The sequence below is a fragment of the Hydractinia symbiolongicarpus genome, chromosome 2, assembly GCF_029227915.1.
Source record: "Hydractinia symbiolongicarpus strain clone_291-10 chromosome 2, HSymV2.1, whole genome shotgun sequence".
NCBI classification, from domain to species: Eukaryota; Metazoa; Cnidaria; class Hydrozoa; order Anthoathecata; family Hydractiniidae; genus Hydractinia; species Hydractinia symbiolongicarpus.
The window spans coordinates 6,996,462-7,017,827 of NC_079876.1; the positions used below are offsets into that span (position 1 = coordinate 6,996,462).

The following is a 21,366-nucleotide window of genomic DNA, read 5'->3' on the forward strand; positions in this document are numbered from 1 at the left end:
AAGCAAACACGTGAATTTGGTCTGCCTAAGTAAGTTTAGCCTGCAAAGTACAGAAATATAAACAGCATTGATCCTTAGCCAAAGCTTTGTTCGCTTATTAAAAAAGGGTGTACCTTATCAGGGGGGAAAAACGGGAGAGCTGACTAATGTTAAAGGTAGGTGACTAAATTTACCCCGACTAACTTAATCCCCGATCAAAAATCTTCCGAGAAATTTATTACCGGACTATTTTATTGAATGTTCCAATTTTGTTCCTACTTTAAGTCAATAGACTAGTCTTCGTACTAACCAATGAACATTGGTGATTACAGGAGAGGGAAAGATAACAAAGAAGATAATATACAGCAATGTGTTCTTTCTAAAGAGTTGGATATTTTTTTTTTTATCTGAGACCCAACTTTGGTCGGGGCAAGGTGACTAATACTATACATTGGTGACTAAAATTTTGCCCAACTATTAATTTTGTCCGACTAACCTTTTTCCCCCGAATAGGTAATAAGTTTTCGCATTTTCTAGACTCAAATTTACTTTCGATTATTTCTTAAAATAACCCTGTACTTTATTTACTCTTTCGTAAAAACACGTATGGAAAATGACGAAATTCTTTTCCACCAATCATTTTTTTTGTGCTGCACAGTTTAAATCTGTTTTCTTGGTTAGAGATTTACGCTTAGATGTCGCGCATGCGTGTTTTATATTCTTCATAAAAAGGTATAGCTTCGTACAAAAATCACCATATCTGTCGATGTAATTTCCACAGTTAGCGCATGGAATATGTATATATACAGTCAAAAATCGGGCAAATACAGCCCCACAGTGGGGCTAAGGACTAGGTTGGTGTGAAAAGTGCTTGTGAAGAGGATGAATTGGGCGTTTGCTCAGCCAGCAATTGTAAGTTAAATTTTGGAAAGCTAATTATTTTTTGGCCAAAAAAAGGTCTTTTCAAAAAATGGGTTAATGTTCATTTCAAATTTGACTAGAATATTTATTTAAAGTGTCGACTTAAGTGTCCAAATTTTACTTTTTTGACAGATTTAAATGCACATTTCAAATTTGATTGGAGTATTTAGATCAAGTGTCGACTTAAGTGTCCTAATGTCACATTTGCCATGAACTTGAATGCGCATTTCAGACTTGATTTTTAATAATTATATACCAATTGTCGACTTAAGTGTCCAAATTCTACTTTTTTGACATATTTTAATGCACATTTCAAATTCGATTGGAGTATTTAGATCAAGTGTCGACTTAAGTGTCCTAATTTTACATTTGTCATGAACTTGAATGCGCATTTGAGAATTTTAATTTTGATACTTATATACCAATTGTCGACTTAAGTGTCCAAATTCTACTTTTTTGACAGACTTTTAAATAAATGCACATTTCAAATTCGATTCGAGTATTTAGACTTGATATTTAATATTTATATACCAATTGTCGACTTAAAACTTGGTCCCCACTGGACGTATAAGTGCGGATAACTGCGTTTATGCAATACTGTTCTCACTTGAAGTACAATCTAGGAAACTTTATATTTTCATGAAAAGTTGTTTGTGAAAATGGAGAGTGAAAGTGATTCAGGCGATGAAGAATTATTACTGTTGTTACTGCTCAGAAAGCGACAAAAAAAAGAAGATTTTGGGCGCGGAATATTTTCATTCAAAGGCCGCTCCATGGAACTTTTCATACACTTTTTCAGGAGTTGATGAAGGACGATGAGTTATTTTTTCGTTATCATCGAATGACCCCAGCACGCTTTGAACATCTTCTATCTCTAGTTGAAGATCAGATAACGAAGAAAAGAACCAATTTTCGCAAGCCACTTTCAGCGAGAGAACGTCTTCCTGTTACACTGCGTTTTCTAGCGACTGGAGAGAGTCAACAATCATTGTCTTTTTCTTTCCGTATTGGGCGTAATACTGTATCAACTATTGTTACTGAAACATGCGAGGCCCTATTCACATGTCTGCAAGCAGAATATTTGAAAGCACTAAGCAATATTGAAGAATGGCAAAGAATTTCCACAAAGTTTGAAGACATATGGCATTTCCCCCACGTTATCGGCGCTATAGATGGCAAGCATAATGGTATCGAATGCCCAAAGAATTCTGGTACTTTGTACTATAACTACAAAGGATTTTATAGTATTGTTTTATTGGCGGTATGCAACGCAAGTTACTGCTTTACTTTATTTGATGTCGGAGCAACGATAGCGGCGTATTAGCTAATTCAGAAATGGGGAATAGATTCTGAGATAAAAATTTTCATCTCCCTGAAGATCAAGATCTTTGTGGGTGCCCATACAAACCATTACCATACTTTCTGGTCGGAGATGAAATTTTCCCTTTAAAGTCCTGGTTGATGCGACAATATCCTGGAAATAACCTTACAGAACCACTGCGTATATATAACTACCGTCATTCAACAGCTCGCAGAACAATCGAAAATGCATTTGGCATCCTGGCTGCTCGTTGGTAAATCCTTTTAAGACCTATCAGAGCCTCCGTAGAGAATGTGGAAAAGTATACCTGCGCATGCCTAGCATTGCATAATTATTTACGACAAACAAGTAACGTGTCTTACACCCCGCATGTGTTTGTTGACACAGAGTCCAGCGATGGAACTATCAAGGCATGAGAATGGAGAGCTACTAAACCTACAGGTTCTTTTGACCCTATTCGACCTGTTCGTGGGTCTCGACCAAGAGATGACTGTGTCAAAATACCGTTACTCTTTTTAAGAAACAGGACTCGTTTAATTTCCAATTACGTCCAAAGATTGAGCAGGATTAGATGGTGTTGAAGGTGGAGTAGCTTCCATTGGGTTAAAGTAGGATCTTGATAGAAAAAGTGACATATTACCATTAAATGTAGCCTAGGAATTATTCCTTACGTGTTGGTTTGCGTCTGTAATGAAAGCGGCGTGGGACACATGGGAGGGTGATACCATAGGGTTGCTTGGTGTGGTTAGATGGGGATCGTTCGCATTGAAAGTCGCCATTTGATATTTGAATATAACTTGGTTGATCTCATTCTCTGCTATACATTTCAAATGGTCTGGCATTTTTCGCAGTTCAATTGCAATTGTTGAGCCAAACAAATCCTCTGCGTCCTCCTCTGTTTTCCCATTCGATTTTCTATTTTTTATTGAAAGTGCCAAGTCACCAATCATTTTGTCAGTTTTACGCTCAATTTCTTTTCTGTTCGCTCGCTTTCGTTCATTAAACTGCTGCAAGTTCATTGATATTTCCTTAGGGGGACTTTTAATGTTTTTCGCCCAAGGTTCGTCGTGTTCTTCCTGTTCTTCATCCAGCAGCAATTCACCGTCATTGTCACTATCGCATTGATCAGCACCAAATCCCACCGATTCATCATCAGATATATCATTATAAGAAAACGCCTTGCTGTTGCAAACGCTCGATGATTTGCTGTTGGTAGTCGACGAACGGAGTCTTTGGAAATCATCAAACCAATGAAAAAATCTGTATTTTTCGTATTCAGTTTGGGCTTTTTCAACGGCGGCAGAACTTGTTCCAGAACGTCTAGACTTTTTGAATGCAAGCTGCTTTTTTTGATAGTTGTCGAATGCTTTTCTTGCAGCTTCTCCTAAAAAAGAAGTTAAATTTTAAATCCTTCTGAAAGGCGGTGTCTTTAATCGTTAAACGCGAAGAAAAAATTCTTTTGATATTCGCGTTTAGTAAATTTTGGCGTTTAAGTGCGTATAAGTGCGTATAAGTGCGTTTAGTGAGTGTCCCCACTTAGCGTATAAGTGTGTTGAAGAATCATAAACGCACTTATACACACTTAAACGCGCAATGGGGACCAAGCTTAAGTATCCAAATTTTACTTTTTTGACAGACTTAAATGTATGGAATAAACGGAATTCTATTTCTTTCTACTCATTTTAGTGCCAAATTCACATTTGATTGGAATATGCAGGACATAAATAGGCCTAATATCAATAGCTATAGTGAACTAAGGAGATAAAGTTTCGCTTCTAACGCTAATTGTAGTACGTGCTATACGTTTGATATTTAAAAAGGGGGGTCGATCTTTTGTTGATTTATAAATGCCAACATGTTAACTTTCTTTGTGTTTTATTTATTCCTGATACAACGTCGGTACTAGTTTGCCTCATAACTGAAAAACAGTAATTTGAACTTGAGAATCGGGTAGCCATTTGTTTTAGTAAATACAGCTGACTCTCTAATACTTTTGAAAATTTTAAATTTCTACGCGCCTCTTTGGTACTTTGGCACTTCTGGGCAAACACATTCACGAAAACGCAAGTATCAAAACCTCAATTCTTTCCTCATAATTCGAACTTTTTTTTGAAAATCATCAAAATCCCGCGTCAGTTAGCTGTTATAAGTATGAAATTCAGTCAGAGGGAATGAAGATTTTGACTCAACGATGATGTCATACAGATAGAAAAGTTCGCTGTAGCTTACTATGGTTATTCGTGTCATTTCTATTGCCCTCATTATGAAGCATTATAAAATTCACCTCGGGGCACCCCCTATCCTCAACCTAGGGGTGAGACCAATCCTACTTCCTACCTTACATCGTGTGCCCCTTATTTCGTTTTCGGCCATTTTCTTGAAAATTATTGGCGTCGCAAACCATTGGCGGGAATACCGACATGCATCTATTAGCTATGACTCGTGGTCACTTAACTTCGAGATATCCCGAGAGATGACCCGTATAAAAGAGAATTGCATTTTCTGTTGCGACAGTGGGTGGCCAGAATTCGCGCTCAATTATGAAAGACGAAAAACCATGGATTTTTCGAGTTTTTCCAAAAAATGTTGAAGGAAATATTGATATAGAGAAATGACGTCATTTCTGATTCCACTGACGTCATTTTATTGTTTTCATTTCCACTATCATTTTAAAATTCCATAATCTACATTTGTGCCAAGTTTAATGACACGAGCATCAATGTTTCTGGAAAAACGGGTCTTTTAACCTTAACCTTCTTGCAGAAATGACTTCCGTAAAATTACTCTTTCTAAACTCTATTTTTGGTATTCCATCCACAAATGTATACAAGACCGTAGCATTAGTAAAACGTGAGAAATTAAAATATATTGTGTAATTGGGAACGTGACCTATTTTTTCGCATGTGTCATTTCTGATGACGTCATTAAATTATTTTTTTCATTTTGAAAGAGTTGTATTAAGACAATTCTGCCAAGTTTCATCACTTAAGCTAAGGTAGTTTGGGATTTATGACCCGCGGGCACTCTACACCCCCACCGCACCCTCCACGGTTACAAAAGCAAATAATAAAGCCCAGGTTAAGAGGGTTAATCGAAAAAAAACGATGGCGAGTGTCAGTACTAAATCGTTCCGTTTGTTAACATCACTCTGTCATGGTATAATTATTGCCGATTAAGACGAAGGAACATTTTCTACCTACATACACAAAGAACCTCCATCCTCACCCTTATACGCATCCGTACGCTTTTGCTTTAACCCCTCCCACTTTCCATAGGTACGTGCTTTAGGTTTGCCACGCAAGTTTTGAAGTACGCAAATATATTCTTCCTTTTTCAGATTATGTTGCAAATTATTTTTTAATAGCGGAACGTTAAGTCGACAGATTGCAAAAAGTATAGATAAATTTGACCAAAATTCATTTTGAGCAAGGGAAATATTCTCCGAATAAATAAAAGGCATGTCAGTACAGAGGTCATAGGGGGGAGCATCTGTGCAGAATATAAAAAAAATAACCCTCGCAGTTTTGATGTAATGAACATTTTTTTAAGTGTCGACCTAATGACAGAAATTTTAACTTTTTCTAAAACAATATTTATTCATTTCGTTAAGTCGACACTAAAAAAAAGATGTAAGGGAAAGAAAGAGGACAGGGATAGCCAGTGCATATGGTAGTATTAGAGAAGCTCATATCACACAATTTTTCTTTATCTTAAATAACGCATTGTTCAAGAGAAAATATTTTTTAAAACGTTAAGTCGACAGATTATTGTCGACCTAACGTCACTGTCGACCTATAGTCGAAACAATACGACGAAATGATGACCTAATCCCCATCTAGTAGAGTATATATATATATATATATATATATATATATATATATATATATATATATATATATATATATCTTTGCTGTATTATTTCAAATTTTACTTAATAATAGTATAATCAGGATAAGATGAACTATTTAAAAAATGAGAGGTAAGCTTTATAAAAAACGGCATGGGGAGATGTGGTACAAATTAAAGAAAAGTGCGCAATTGTGAATGTTTTTTACATTTTTTTTATTTACAGTTTTTTAAAAAGCAAATAATATTGTTATAAATAAAACCACTTTTTACATAAATATTTTTAAATAAATAAAAATAATTTTACAATATAAAATATTTATATAAAAGTATAATATATAATATAATATAATTTTATATATTTTTTCTTATTATTATCATTTTTAACATTCTAAATAATTTTGTTAGTTCTTTTTATTGTCATTTCACATCTTTAAAAAATTTCATTCAAATGAAAAATATAAAGCCTAAAATACACGGTAAGGTTAAACGGACCGTTTAAATGTAAGAGAAAAAATCTATTTTCGGTTTCATAAGGTTTTTTAAAATTTGGACATGTTCAATTTTGCTAAGCTTTTTTATTGAAATTAACAGAATGATTATTGAGCTACTGTTTAAACTAAAGATTTGAGCGTAGTTTTTCGGTTTCTATTCACAGTGCTAGTTCGCTTTTTTTCTGCTGCTATAGCAATAATCACAATGAAGGATATACGTGTTTTCTTTTATTTGGTATTTATTTTTAAATTTTTTTTTTAAAAAAACCTATACATTTTAACACGTGTAGACAGGTGTATTACCTGCCACTAAACTTATAACGTGTTTCTTACAACCAAAAGGTCCGTTTAAACTTACCGTGTAGTTTAGCCTTTACGGAAGATATCTATATTATAATGTCCGTATACGTCAGTTTGTCTGTCACGCAAAATGGTAGCTTAGCTACGCAATAGCGAGAAGCACGCAATGCGGTATAAAAAGGACGGGCGACCCCGTGGATTTTCCACGGGCTAACGACTATTTGTAATAAGTAACACTCTCTCTCTATATTGCATTATTCAGCAAGTTTGAGAGAGTTGGAAACGGGACATACTGTAAACAGCGAAACCACGTGACATGTGTCTCTTGGTAAATGGAAAATAAACGGAAGAAGACTCGAAAGAAATAACTCGAACAGAAAATTGTTTCTCATTGATAATCGAATTTAAGTTAGCAGTACGTTTTACTACAAATAAATTTATTACAATATAAAATAAAACTAAAAAATGGACTCGTTCCTCATCTAAAAAATAAATAAATTTCATGAAAGAAAGTTAAAAATAGAAATAACAAAAGATAAATATATCCAATTGTATAAAGTATCGTCTCACCTCACAAACTGATTGTTGTTTTTCAAAACAAAATCATTTGAAATATTTACTTCGTCCTGTCCTAAAAGATAAATAGATGTGTTATTTTAAAGTATAGCTACTTAAGTATTAGAACAGCCATCGTCATGGCCATGTCTTCTAAATGAGAGACAATCTGTCAATTTGTTCATAAAATCCTTTTATAACGCGAAATTTGTACCATCGCTGTGCAAAAATAAAATAATTTCGGATTACGAAAAAAAAGTTTAACATCGTGAATTTCTTATTTTTGAATGTTTTAAATATCTTTTATTTTAAATATTTTCAGATCTATAATATTTAATTCATGCTAACAATAATAACAATCAATTTCAGAAGATGTAAAATAAAAAACAGTCTGAGTACGAAATTGTATTTTTACTTCTTCTTTTTCTCTTATAAAATTTATTATTTTTAATTTCGTTATAATATATACTTATCTCTTACAGTATCTCCTCTCATTATTTTTACATACATAAAAATTAATGCTGTCAGAATTGTTAACAGCTATAATTATTCACTATTTTTTATTAAAGATACTTTCTACTTTGGACTGTCACAATAATCTACTTGACAACCTCAACATTTTATTCTTAAGTATTTTATTCATTTTATCCAATTTGATATAAAAAAATATTTTTGACATTCAACATTTTATTCTTAAGTTTCTTAAATTTAGATTCATTATATCCTTCAATTTGTTAATTAGTTTATTTCACTCAAATAAAAATCATCCATCCTTTTATTATTGCAAATCATTTCATTCGTTTTTTAACTTTCATTTATCATTATTATTATCAAATTAAAAGAAATAAAAATTCATTCTTCTTTCTAATTTATTAACTTTTAATTTCTTCGCACCAAAATTTAAAAAAATAAAAACATTCCATACCTAAATATTTATTTAAACATTTATTTAATCCTTATTATTTTCAACTTAAAATAAAATACAAATTTATTCTTCTTTCTAATTTATTAAATCAACTTAATAACTTACTTCGTATTCTTTTATTTTTCGTCTTATTATTTCCCGCTTTTGTTCATTCATCCATCCAACAACATCATAAGCTGTTTCTCCATTTTTATCTTTGATCGTCACATCAATATTTTCATGACGCAACAAAACATCAAGACATGAGATGTGACCACGCACCGCAGCCCAATGTAATGGTGTGAAGTTGAAAACATCTACACGGTTGATGTTTGTTACATCATGTCGACATAACATATCTAATATTGTGTGACGATCACGATATGCAGCGTAATGATAACTGTTGTGTTTATCACTATCTTCCGCCCAAACATCACTCCCATATGAGATGAGTATTTCCACCATTGATGTATTGTCGGTGTTCCATACTGTCCACAACAATGGTGTGTATTCATCTTCATCTCTCATGTGAACGATGTTTGGATGAATAGATAGTAATTTTTTCAGTTTCTCGATATCGTTAGATTTAATAATTTCCACGATATCTAAAAATAAAATAGTAAATGAATAAAAATTATAAATTTATAAATTAATGAAATATGATAACGAAAAACTTATGACATCATTAAATACTTTTTTTTATTGTAAAACATTTTATAATGTATTAAACATAAAAAAGTAATTGTGAAAACACAGAAACAAAAAATATAGTAATAATTTATTTTTATTCAAGTTAATATTAATATGTTGACGTCATCATGTATAGGATAATTTGCATCAGGAGAAAATTGTTTTACTTGTATGAACCACGGAAATGTTTCAGTTATTGTCGAGACTATAAAATTTTTCGCTTGTTAAAATAATTTCACATGACATTTTTAATAAAAATCTCGGAAGTAAATATAGCTATTCCTACAATTACTACGATAACATAATGCGTTTTTATAAACCAACCTAGTCTAACACTTTCGTTCCCAGGTTTTTTTTTTATCCATTTCTTATGCGGGAAAAGAACGAACAGGTAAAGATCCCTGGAGAATAGGATTATTTCATGACTTATTTAGCCGTTTTCAAAACAAGGGGAAAAAATTTACCAAATATTAATACTGCCTAGTCTAGCACTCTCGTCACCAGGGATGTTTTATAGCGAAAAGGCAAAAATCTCTGATAACGAGGGTGGCTAGTATGCTTATTCCATGACTCTATTGGCTTCTTACGAACAAAGAGAAACTTTACCAAATATCAATATTGCCTAGTCTAGCACTCTCGGTTCCAGGGATTTTTTATCTATATGGCATGTGGGAAGACGGCGATGAATCCCTAAAACCGAGGCTGGCTAGTATGCTTATTCCATGACTTTATTTAGTTTCTTACGAACAAAGAAAAAACTTCACTAAATATAAATACTGAACTTCTACTTTTTATTTTGTACTCAACTTGCGTTTACCTAACAAATGAACAAAAAAAGCTTTCTTCAGATTGTATGGAGAAAAGTGCAGGATTAAGGTAGAAAATAATCTCAAGCACGCAAAAAGAGTTTCTTAGTTTTTTCAGTAAAAATTGTAAAAATAAATTAAACAGACTTCTTATGAATAAAAATAATGTATAATAAAAACTAGCTACTGCTTTTATCAAAATTAAATTTTCTCTAACCTCACACGATCAGATTTTATCAACATTATTTCTTGAATGAAACATATTCGTTTTGGTTGAGTATGATATAGTGATAAAAATAGAACGACTGTACTCAATATATTCGATTTCGTCTGCACGAATATTGCAAAGATTGTTTTTCGACACGCGATCGGTTTTTTATAAGAACAAGTTCTAAAGAACACGAGACTTAGGTACACAGCTCTTAGTAAATACTCCGTTAATTGTAAGCGGGTTTCTCATGAATAAAAATAATGTATAATAAAAACTAGCTGCTGCTTTTATCAAAATTAAATTTTCTCTCACCTCAAACGACCTATCAACATTATTTCTTGAATGAAACATATTCGTTTTGGTTGAGTTTGATATAGTGATAAAAATAGAACGACTGTACTCAATATATTCGATTTCGTCTGCACGAATATTTCAAAGATGTTTCTCTGACACGCGATCGGTTTCTTTATAAGAACAATTTTTAAAGAACACGAGACTTAGGTATTGCAAAAATTGAAAATAAAATGAGAACAGCTTCAGGCTATTGGTAAAACAAAACTAACCGACTTAAATTTTACCATGAAATGACTTGTTGATTTGCTGGTAATTGTGTTTTTCTCAAGATTTCTATTATGAACAATTTGATGTGAGTCAAATTATTCACCTCCTAATGCAGAATTTACATGCACATGCAACCGATGCAACTGGATGCAGTAGCTCATTATTTTCTCCACTAATGTCCAGATTGGTATACTAGCGATAATTCTTCTATTCTTGGTCGGAACGTTTACAATGAAATGTCTTTTCGATAAGTATGATTTTAAACCGACCGTTGTTTCTTGTTTGTTTTGATCGTGCTTGGAAAAATTCGCTTCGCTGTAAAGTAGAAACAGTTCCTACTATTTAGCGGCGAAATATTTTGATGTAAACTTTTAACTAATCAGTCTGCAATATTCAGTGTTTATTCTTGTGTTTAATACCCACAAGAGCGCTTAAATACAGTATTTTAAATTCGCCAAACGTTTTTCGTTTCCCGTTAAAATCAAAAAAATATTTCGCTGCTAATTTGCCGCCCAATTCGGTTTGTCGGTCAAGGTAGGTCTCAAAAGGACGTTCTCCCTTTGCATACACGTGTTGAGTTGTCCGGTACTGACACGCAAAGTACAATCTTCTTTTGCGAAGTTTGCATCTGAGTTTAAAAATAAAATTTTATCTTGGATATCTATAGAAATCCCTTGTTCCAAATTTGTGTGCTATTACGTTAGATAAAAAATTATAAACAGGCTTAATTAAAGAATTTCACACCACATACCGTGTCTTTGAAATTTACGAAAAATATAAACTACACTCAGGAGACTTTTATTTAATTTTACTTAAGGTGTTTCACCCTAAATTACGCTAGGTCTCAAACGATTTTTCTGGCATCATAATACTGACTGCGCTCTTTGATTGGTTAATTCTATTGTTCTTCGCTCATGTGATCAATATAGGGAAATCTTTTGTTTTAGGCGCAAATGACCTCACTCACCCGAACAAATATAATTAATTTTTGTAATATTTAGGATGTTAACCACGCCAGCTTTGTGCTCATGGCTTGATTGTAATGACGAGTTTGCTGTGAGGGGGAATTGAATTTTAGGGAATTGCTCTTATTTACTTTTAAATTATTAATAATTTGTGCTAAATATATGATTTGAATAAATCGAGCAACCACGAGATAATAAAATTAATGGCAATATTTGAACAAAATTTCTTCTATCGACAATGATGAAAAGTATGGGTTAATATGAAAAATATGGAAAATATACTTTATTAATACCAAGTGAGGTTTCGTATCACTTTTATTGACACCCTTCTGTAACAGGCCAAGTTGAATTATCGATTTTTACGAAATTCGTACGAAATTATTATGTGGGATAAGTTTTATATTTTCTTGTCATGTATTCTTGTATAACAAAGAAAAACACACTGATTGATTTTTTCTTATCGCAAAATATGGTTTACACGAAGGGATGCGTTATCTAATGTTGTTGGGTTATCTGTTATCTTGAATAGCTGCGGCTTATATGAAATGAGGGTTATATGCGGGAAATACGGTATGCATTTTTTCGTACGAAACAAAATTTTATTGCTTTGTGTTGTTTAAGCTGTGTATTAGACATAAAAATATTGAAAAATAAAAAAGTGTTTACTGCGATCTGATAGCTGTTAAAAATTAAATAGAATTTACTTCAGTAAAGATAAAAAAATAGACTTGAGTTTTTAGGAAACTAGGGTTATTAGGAAAATTGCAGCCCATTTGTATCATTTTTGCACCCAAATTGGGCTATTAACAAAGATTTATCTACTTTTATCGGAGCGTTCCAATGATGTAATCGATAACTTACATTATCGTATCCCATTTTTAAATATTTTACAAGTTCCCATTCCCTGATGAGGAAATTGGGAAAACTTGAAACTAATAATTTTCTTCATCGAAAAAATAAACTTCATATATACGAAATGTCAGCAATTTATAAGAGATTTTAGGAAAATGTCAAGTTTAAGTGGTCGATCAGAGTTACTTTCCATACTCAAAATATTTTATACCTATTATTATCTATTATTTGTTTAGTCATTGTCATAAAATAATATAAATAATATCATGACAGAAACTAAGCGAGTTTAGTTTGGTCTATGACACAACAGCAACAGCAGCGCGCCACATTTTAACGGCTCTGGTGTTTTGGTACTGCGAAACCCACTTTTAAAAAATATATTACCAATATGCAAAGTAGCTTTATTTCAACCTGATAACACTCAGTTTTTCTTAATTAATGTCATATGACTAAGAAGCAAAACGTTGTTAAAATTTTGTAAAAAAGTCAATAACGTCTAATAACCTCTTACGTTTTTGGTAAAGGTCTGTTTTAAAAGCAACACTAGATGAAAAAAAGTAGCAAAAATTTTTTTCTTAAAAGGTTCTAGGACTAAACTCGTTTCAGAAAATAGTGTCATTAAGTTGACTTTGCGTTTCCCATGGTATAAGTACAGTAAATATAACTTTGAAACAAATTATATGTTTAACAAATAATCAGAATCATTTTATTCTTGTAATATGGGTAGCGACATTAAATAACCAACAATTATAAATTTTCATGATTTTGAACATCTACTTTTAACGAAATTTTAAAATAAATGTTGCTTTCTCCAAACCACACAATTAGTCAACACTCCTGAAATTATTTCTGCCTATTTTTCACACTAATGTTTTTTATATGTCTTTTAATTTTGACAAAGAGTCTCGTGGTGATTTTCTTGTCTAAGATATGCTGATAACGATAACTATTTCTCTTACCTTCAAATTGGACACCCTTAACGTTTGGAAGTCTAAAAAAATTAAGCATATTTTAATATTCCTCAAGAATGACATGCTTCTCAACACATGGCTACAAAATGTTTTTAATAGGACTTGAATATAATCTTACTCGTGACAATAAGACACAATGCTGTCATCAGATACACCAAGATGATTTTTAGCAACAACACAAAACTTGCACGTTTCACCAATTGCCATGTCATCAACGATGTATTGATTGCAAGAAATGTCAGTTGCTAAGTTATTCCAGGTTGAATTTTTACTTTCTTGTCTTCTAACGGTGTATTTATTAGCGTCCCTTTGCCATCTCAATATGCATGATTTACGTGACAAATATGAGCAAATTATATTGCTCACTTTTCCAGGAGGATAAAGGCTAAAATTATTAATATTGCATTTATATCATATTATTTAACAAAACTAATGACTTTACTTAATAAAATAAATTATAAGATGATCAAAATTTTGTCAATAAATTTTTTTATTTTCATGCTTAGCAGCAGGTTAACATTTTTAACATCAGAAAACTCTTACAATGTTTTTATTAAGTACAGAATAGGCCCTGACAGATATGTCGTGATTTTTTTGCCTCTCTAGAACAAATTTCACAAAAGAAAGGAGAGAGGATTGCGAATGATCACACTTTGGTCATCTCGTGGGGGTTTTTTATTTTAATATAACACAACCCTTACCATCCAATTCTTTAATATGAATCACTGAATTTAAATTTTTTTAAGAACTATTCAAAAGAGAATTTGTTCTCTATTGTTTAAAAATTTTACTTACTTTTTCATAACGATCTCATGCGCATTTAGGCGTTCATCCGTTGCCTGAAAACCAACATGTTCCAAATCTTTTATCATTTCTTTGAATTTCCAATATTGTGGTTTAATGTTAAAAACTATTTTATTGTTACTTTTCATAGACTTTGTGAACGGTATTTCCGTATCTTCATCGTTTGAGACTTCTAGATCGTATTCAACCAGATGTTCAGTTAACAGTTTACTGATGATATGACCAGTTGATGATTTTACTGTACCTGATTGGTAAACGTTGGACGTTGAAACAAGGACTAGATTTTGTGTCGCTCTGGACATTGCTTCTAATGTCAAATGTTTTAACTTGCAATCATTGCTTTTAATTATACAGATGCATTCGGCTGCTTCAACTCCACGACTTCCCTCAATAGTAGTGAGCAGGTTATAATTTTGCCTCTGCAAGGGATTTTTAACTATGATATCATCACAATTTAAAACTTTCCAGTCAGTGTACTTGTCGTAGTGAAGAAAATCAATCTTTAATAGTCTTAGTAATCTATGAAAAATAGCTTTTTGAGGTATTGTGTTATAGATGAACAAACGTTTAGTGGCACGATGCAAACATACATCTTGTAAAACAAGTGCTAACATTGGTATAAACTCCTTGTCTGTTGTTGGAGTATTTGCCGGATGTATCAATAACGGTTTTGTTCCTTCGATATTATGACCGATTGAATATGCTGTATTAAATTTTAATGAAGTGTCAATTCTAACATTACCCGACAGATCCTCATCTTGCATGGAAGCTGCAACGACATCAATATCAACTGGTGTTTCAAATACTTCTTCTTCTCCTTTTATTATTGGCGTGGCATTGCTACTGGTAGTTTTTCCTTGTTGTTGTTGTTCTGGTGGTGGTGGTGGTGGTGGTGGTGGTGGTGGTGGTTGCTGCTGCTGCTGCTGTTGTTGTCGCCGTTGTGGCTCTTGCCGCTGTTGTGGTTGTTTTTTCCAAATTTTGGAAAGGAAATTCAGTATTTTTTCGATATTTGTTTTGGTGGACATTCCATCTTTTGATTCCTGATCGGGAAGCTTCATTGTTACCTTGTCTTGTTCTACTTCATTTTCAAAAGCCTTTAAAAACTGAAAGATTATCCGGGTTGTTCTCATTGCTCTGTTAAGTTTTAATACTTCCATTCCTGTTTCTTCATACTTGTACTTGTCATGTATTGTGACTCTTTGGTGTGAAATTAATGTTCTATGTTTCTCAATGGATTGTGGGAAAAAAATGATGAAGGATTTATTTAATTTGTCTTCAGTCTCCAGATAGTGTTTGAGCAAAGATGATTCTTCCTTGTTAAATAACTCTCCATTTAATTCATCAATTATTAGATGCAGGTTTTGGTCAACATGTTTCTTAACCAATGACTCTAATAGCTGGTATGGTGTTGGCACTTCATTCATTTTCAAATCCTTAGCTAACTCGACATTATCCTTTACAACAACTTCGACAGCGGCTTTGTAATTAAACCTTTTAGTATGATTGACAATATCCTGTTTCAGCAATGTGTTGCCGTCCCAAATAACATAGTATATGATCGATCTATTCTCAGAGCGCTCGTAAGCAATTTCCAAATGTGCTAAAGCTAGCACTGTCTTACCACTGCCTAGAGGACCGATTATAATTTTTTTTAAAGTGTTGTTGTATAAATGACGGAGTTGCTGTGGAGAAAGTATTAACGAGCTTATTTGTTCGTGGACGTTTTTACTGAGTGAAGGAACAGAATAGAGTGCTTTTCTAGTAGCCATAAAACATATGACTTTACCAACTATGTTGATATACCGTTCCTTGTTATCCTTAACATTATTTTGTACTTGTGAGCTTTGCAAAATATTTAAAAAGAACTTCATTATATTTCCATCCTCAGCCAAAGTTTCTTTGGAGAGTAAGTTGCAGTCTACACAAAGGTGGATATTTTCGATATCTTCGAAATGTGGTGCAGCTACAACATTAACCATTGTCAGGTGACCTTTTTTAAGATATTTTTTAGTGATGATAGATAGCTCCTTCAAGTCTTCTTCGCCCGCTTTGACTTCATCTTGTATTCTTACTGCGTCGGTTGTTTCTGTGTATCTAATGTTGACGATATAATTTGGCAACACAAGTAGAATTCTTTTGTTATCAGTAATTGTGCTTTCCAAACTCAAAGAAAATTCTTTATCCAGTTTTAGAAATCGAATATGTTCCTTCGTGTTATAATGAGTAAATATTGTAAACAAACGATGTTGTAATTCGATTATAACATCCTTTATCTTTTGTGCGAATAATGAATGTGTGACTTTTGGCATTGGGGGTGGAATTTGTAGTGGTTCTTCCATGCATTTACCATTGACGGTGAAATAACGCTGGATGTAATCTCTTTCAAATGCTTCGTACTCCTTAGGTTCCATTGTTTGCAGGCTACCACCACATATAAATTCAATTTTTGTTTCTTCTCTTTCTGCTCCTACAATGTATTTTATCTGTTCAGATATTCTTCCACTGTTGTGGGTTCTAACATCAAAATAGCTGGTTGTACACATATGTGCTCGGACCAGTGCAATATCTAATTAAAAAAATTATTTTACTTTGCAACATTTCTACACAACCAATTTTAATCCAAAGTAATGTACAAAACAACGCGCTAGAGACGTCAAAGTTATGGTGTAGAGTACAAAACGTTATTTTTTAAGAATCTTTGCAATAATTTTTATATATTTTTGCGTTCGCATAGCCAAAGTAAAACTTTTCTCGAGGTAAGTGGCTTGCATCGTTGAAATGATTGCTATTCTAACAAAATCTTGACAATGTTTTTCATGGTTCGAATAATATTTTAAATAAACCCTTACATTTGCTTGTAAATATAGCTTTCCAAACTTGTTTTACTTGTGCTCTGCCCTGGTGCACATCCACATTAGTTAGTAATGTATTTTTTGTGTTCTATTTTTATTTACATTGTTCCAACTCCTTATTTATTTTTTCGAAGAAAAATAGCGCCTTGAACTTTTTCTGGATAGAATACATCATCTAAATTTACTCACCTTCAATTGAAATCAAATGAGTTTTACTTTCACTGTCAACTAACGTAATGGATAACCCATTGATAGATTCAGCATTGATAGATTTGTGATTGTAAATAAGCAGTAATAGTTTTCCTTCTTTTTCTTCTACAAAATAATCGTCGCCGAAATTAAGTTCTTTTGATTGTCTTGTAAAATTTTTAGTAATAATAGTTTGTATACTTTGTGCAGACCAGTTGAAGCAGTCATCATCAAATTTTATTACAAAATCTCCTTGAAAATTTTTTAGTAGCATATAACTAAAATAAGGATTAAAATATAAATTAGAATAGAACCGTAATTTCTTTCTAAATCAATAGTGTTTAAATGACAAGTTTTTGAACAACACGATGACAACAAAGGACTTTACTGTTCCCATTCCGTCTTTCAATCTTTCATAATCATTTTGAATGTTCCTAACTCCGTTTTGGTTTTTTTTACATCAACTTGAATATAAATAAGTCCATTCTTTAAGTTATTTAGATTTTACTTAATGTTGTCTTTGTTTCTATTTACTTTACATTTTTGTATTTCAATCAGTGCTGTCATAATTTTAATCTGATGTACTCTTATTGCTGATGACTCTCCTATGCATTGAAATCATTACAGAAAAGTGATTTAGTTACACCAAGATAAAGTGGAATTTAATTGAATGGTAACTTATTTACTTTACCATATTTGCCTTTTATGTTAAGTTGACAGAATCAATTTAATGATAGAACAATATAGAAAAAGAATTACACACCTGGGTTGTTCTTTTATAGTTTCTTCCAACTGAGAACTCTTCTGATCACATGATGATGAAGAAATAGTTTGCTTTACTATTTCTGCTAATCGATTATAATTCTCTTTATTCTCTTTAATACCATCTTTGTTTTGCTGAATATTGTCTTTATTTGCTTTGATGTCATCTTGATTTTGTGTAATACCATCTTTGTTTTGCTGAATATTGTCTTCATTTGCTTTGATGTCATATTGATTTTGTTTAATACCATCTTCGTTTTGCAGAATATTGTCTTTATTTGCTTTAATGTCACCTTGATTTTGTTTAATACCATCTTCGTTTTGCTGAATATTGTCTTTATTATTGTTAACATTGAAATTTAAAATTTCATTATCTGCTTTCATAATTTCGATCTTAAATAAGTCTAAGTCATTCAAGCAACCAGATTTTAAATCTTTAATTTTCGTTATGTCGTATCCGAGTCTTCTTAATATACCTTCTATGGCATTCCATAGCTGATTATATTGTGCTGAACTCATTGCTCTTCCATGCATAACATTATTGCGCTCATTTCTGATTCGAATGATGTCAGCACCGACACTGAAATCATTTGGTTGCGGTGTTCTGGTCCTCCACCCACCAATTGGTGGTTGTATACCGTGACAACAATTAATTAGAACGTCACATAAAATAGTGATGTCAAACAATCCCGAATCTGTTTCCTTATCTTGTGGAAAAACGATTTCCAGCTGATCTCTTTTCAAATGGTTTAAATGTTTCTTATATTGTTTTAATGACAAATATAATTGTTTCTTATCCCTTGGCATGTTGCCACGGGCAGGATCATGTAAAATTTCACGTAAGTGGTCACAACATTCATTGAGAAGTGTGACCAATTTAATTTGATATTCATTGTTTGCGATCAATGCGTGGTGAGAAGATCCTGTTGGAGGTACTGCCGTTGCCATGACTATAATATCTATAAGATAATTTCAATTTCAATTCAAGAAATATCAATACAAGTTTTTCATACTGTTTATCAACAAAATTACTAGAAGTTGATGGAAATTCGCCTATCGCAACAAAGTCGATAGAGATACATTGCATTTGTTATTTTGTGTCCTGTAGCAACATTAGATCAATTAATTAAAAGAACAACAACACACCCGCGTTGACGTTCTTTCTTCAAAAATGCTCTTAACAGAACGTTTCTTCTGTTTCTACATATAATGTTTATTAGTGCGTTTGTTGGTTGTTTCTACGAAACAAATCATAGTTTTAATACTACTAAATTAATTATTCAGCATATAGGTTGTAGTATACCGATAAACAATTTGTAAAATGGCTATTTTTAAATTTACCGTATTGTTTTATTTGTTTTTCATCACAACTTTTTAAAACTGATGTGAGATCACATTTTTTTACTTTCTCTTACAATAATATTAGAGAAAGGGAGACTATATAACGAATTCTTTACAACTTAAGACTTCACAGTGTCCCAATTTGTTTTTAAGATATAATTTGGCGGGTTAAAGTTTTGTATAACTGATTTTTGATTGGTTTGAAAAAACAAAAGATAAGATTGGAATTTGAAGTACGTTTTCGAATTTTGTTCCACTCTACCCCTCTTTACTTCTTCAGTCTGAATGGAAATACTCCAGATTGTGCTTTAACACCCATGTGTTACCACAGTCTATTTACGCAACGTTATCAGTAAGGAAAACAGCCCAAGACTTTTAAAAATATACATAAACCTAAATTCCGACAAAGTGCGAGTATAATAAGACATTTGGCTGTTTGGCAGGCCAGTCAAATGATCATGTAATCATTCAGTTGAGTCAAGAGATATATCAAACCTTATTGATCTCAGCACAGCATTCGCTACAGTTAGTCATGAAATTCTATTATTATGGCATCATAAATACATGATTAATATATTTGGTGTTATATTGAATCGCCGGTGGTTCTTGGATTTTTCCACGTAATGCCAACAAATGTAATTAACAACAGACATATTCTGCATGCATGTCGCAAAAAACATATCGTGTTACGGGCACACAAAGTAACGTGTAACTTAAAGACGGGACACCTTGTGTGTTTTTTATGGGTTAACGACTAGTCTATATTAGGATACTCACTGTGTCAAATGGTAGCTGCAAATGGTGACGGGAATATTTTCGTGGATATTCCTGGCAGATGAATTCTTGTGAATTTTTTCACGGGATAAGGACTAGTTTGTAGTAATAAGCACACTTCGAGAGAACTAATTTACTTATTTAATCCTTTATCATAAAATGGTGACAGTGTATAAGAAGAATAGGTTGTTTTCATTTTCTTTTAAAGCCGCTAAAACCGTTATGTCTAATTTGTTAACTTTATCGACGTTACGTCGCGACGTTAAAGCCTTTTAGACTGCCGTCAATCCGTTATGAAATTAGCGAAGCCATTGCATTGCACTTTTGAGTGTGAGGCTAAAAAAGGGAAATCTTTTAGAGGCAACTGGCATCAGCTGCTCCACCCTAGGTAACTGGGGATTACCTACATTCAAAACTTGATTAATTAACCAGCGCTGTTTGCGACAAAAAGCAGACATCTCTGATCACTCTTCCTTTTTTTATCACGTTCAACACAAAATTTGATGAAAATTCAAAAGGTGTCTAATAAAAATTCGAAAAATAAATAAAACTACAATAATACTATTTAATAATTATTATACTGTTCGCAATTCGTGTTTCCGCAACACGACTTTTTTTCTCGCGCGCAAGCAGACAAATAGAATACGGCTTTTATTAAAGAGATCAAAGAATGTTGACACAAATGTCTGTGGTCTGGTGAGTACTCTTTACAGATGACGCATGTGATTAAAATAAACCTTCGCAAGTAAACCACATATAAATATTTGTGATAAAAAAACTTATAGACAGTTAACCTGAAATAGCTGACTGGTAAATGATAAAAAATGATCATAAAGCAAAATAAATTCAAAAATAGACTTATTTAAACCGAAGTTGCGCAAAATTTTTCAAAAAGGTTTTTACGCGTTATAAAGGTACTGCCCGGTAAAAAATCAAAACTTGATATTAGTTACATGGAAAAGTAAAGAAAAAAGTATTTTAAATACAACCAAAATTGTCTCTCATAAAGGTGGGTTTCCATTAGAGCGAATCTTCCTATGGCTCTAAAATTACACAAAATTTTAGTGCGACAGGAGTTCTACGCTGTAAATGAGTTTCAAATTATTATTCAAATTATTATTTGTGCGAAATTTTCTTATGTGAACACACGCACTTCAAGATGGCAGACAGTTCAGAAAAAAGAAGAAGCTGTGGCCTTAATAGTAAAAAAAAGAGACGAAGAAAATCGCCATTTTCTCGTGTTCGTCAAATTTATAGAGAAAGAGAAT

General features: G+C 32.5%; 1 protein-coding gene across 2 annotated transcripts; it reads right to left on the reverse strand.

Annotated features, from left to right (window-relative positions):
• Nucleotides 1-7,242: 7,242 nt before the first annotated feature.
• Nucleotides 7,243-21,271, reverse strand: LOC130629355 (uncharacterized). Of its 2 annotated transcripts, XM_057442512.1 has the most exons (9): nucleotides 19,130-21,270; nucleotides 17,985-18,942; nucleotides 17,222-17,499; nucleotides 14,172-16,746; nucleotides 13,495-13,761; nucleotides 13,365-13,396; nucleotides 8,447-8,925; nucleotides 7,432-7,492; nucleotides 7,243-7,343 (listed from the first exon to the last, which is right to left on the reverse strand). In XM_057442512.1, exons 2-8 carry the CDS (start codon nucleotides 18,929-18,931, stop codon nucleotides 7,478-7,480), a joined length of 4,593 nt encoding a protein of 1,530 aa, XP_057298495.1. In that variant the 5' UTR covers nucleotides 18,932-18,942; nucleotides 19,130-21,270; the 3' UTR covers nucleotides 7,243-7,343; nucleotides 7,432-7,477. The 2 variants fall into 2 exon arrangements, with proteins under 2 accessions (XP_057298495.1, XP_057298494.1); XM_057442511.1 differs by having other exon boundaries at nucleotides 17,985-21,271.
• Nucleotides 21,272-21,366: the final 95 nt, after the last annotated feature.

What these genes read in the sequence shown, in the direction of transcription:
- LOC130629355 (XM_057442511.1), bottom strand. Translation starts at nt 18,931, where the DNA reads ATGGCAACGGCAGTACCTCCAACAGGATCTTCTCACCACGCATTGATC. An exon ending in ACTATAAAAGAACAACCCAG is followed by an intron (nt 17,500 to 17,984) that starts GTGTGTAATTCT and finishes TCCTTATTTTAG; the next exon opens with TTATATGCTACTAAAAAATT. An exon ending in ATTGTGTCTTATTGTCACGA is followed by an intron (nt 13,397 to 13,494) that starts GTAAGATTATAT and finishes TAATTTTTTTAG; the next exon opens with ACTTCCAAACGTTAAGGGTG.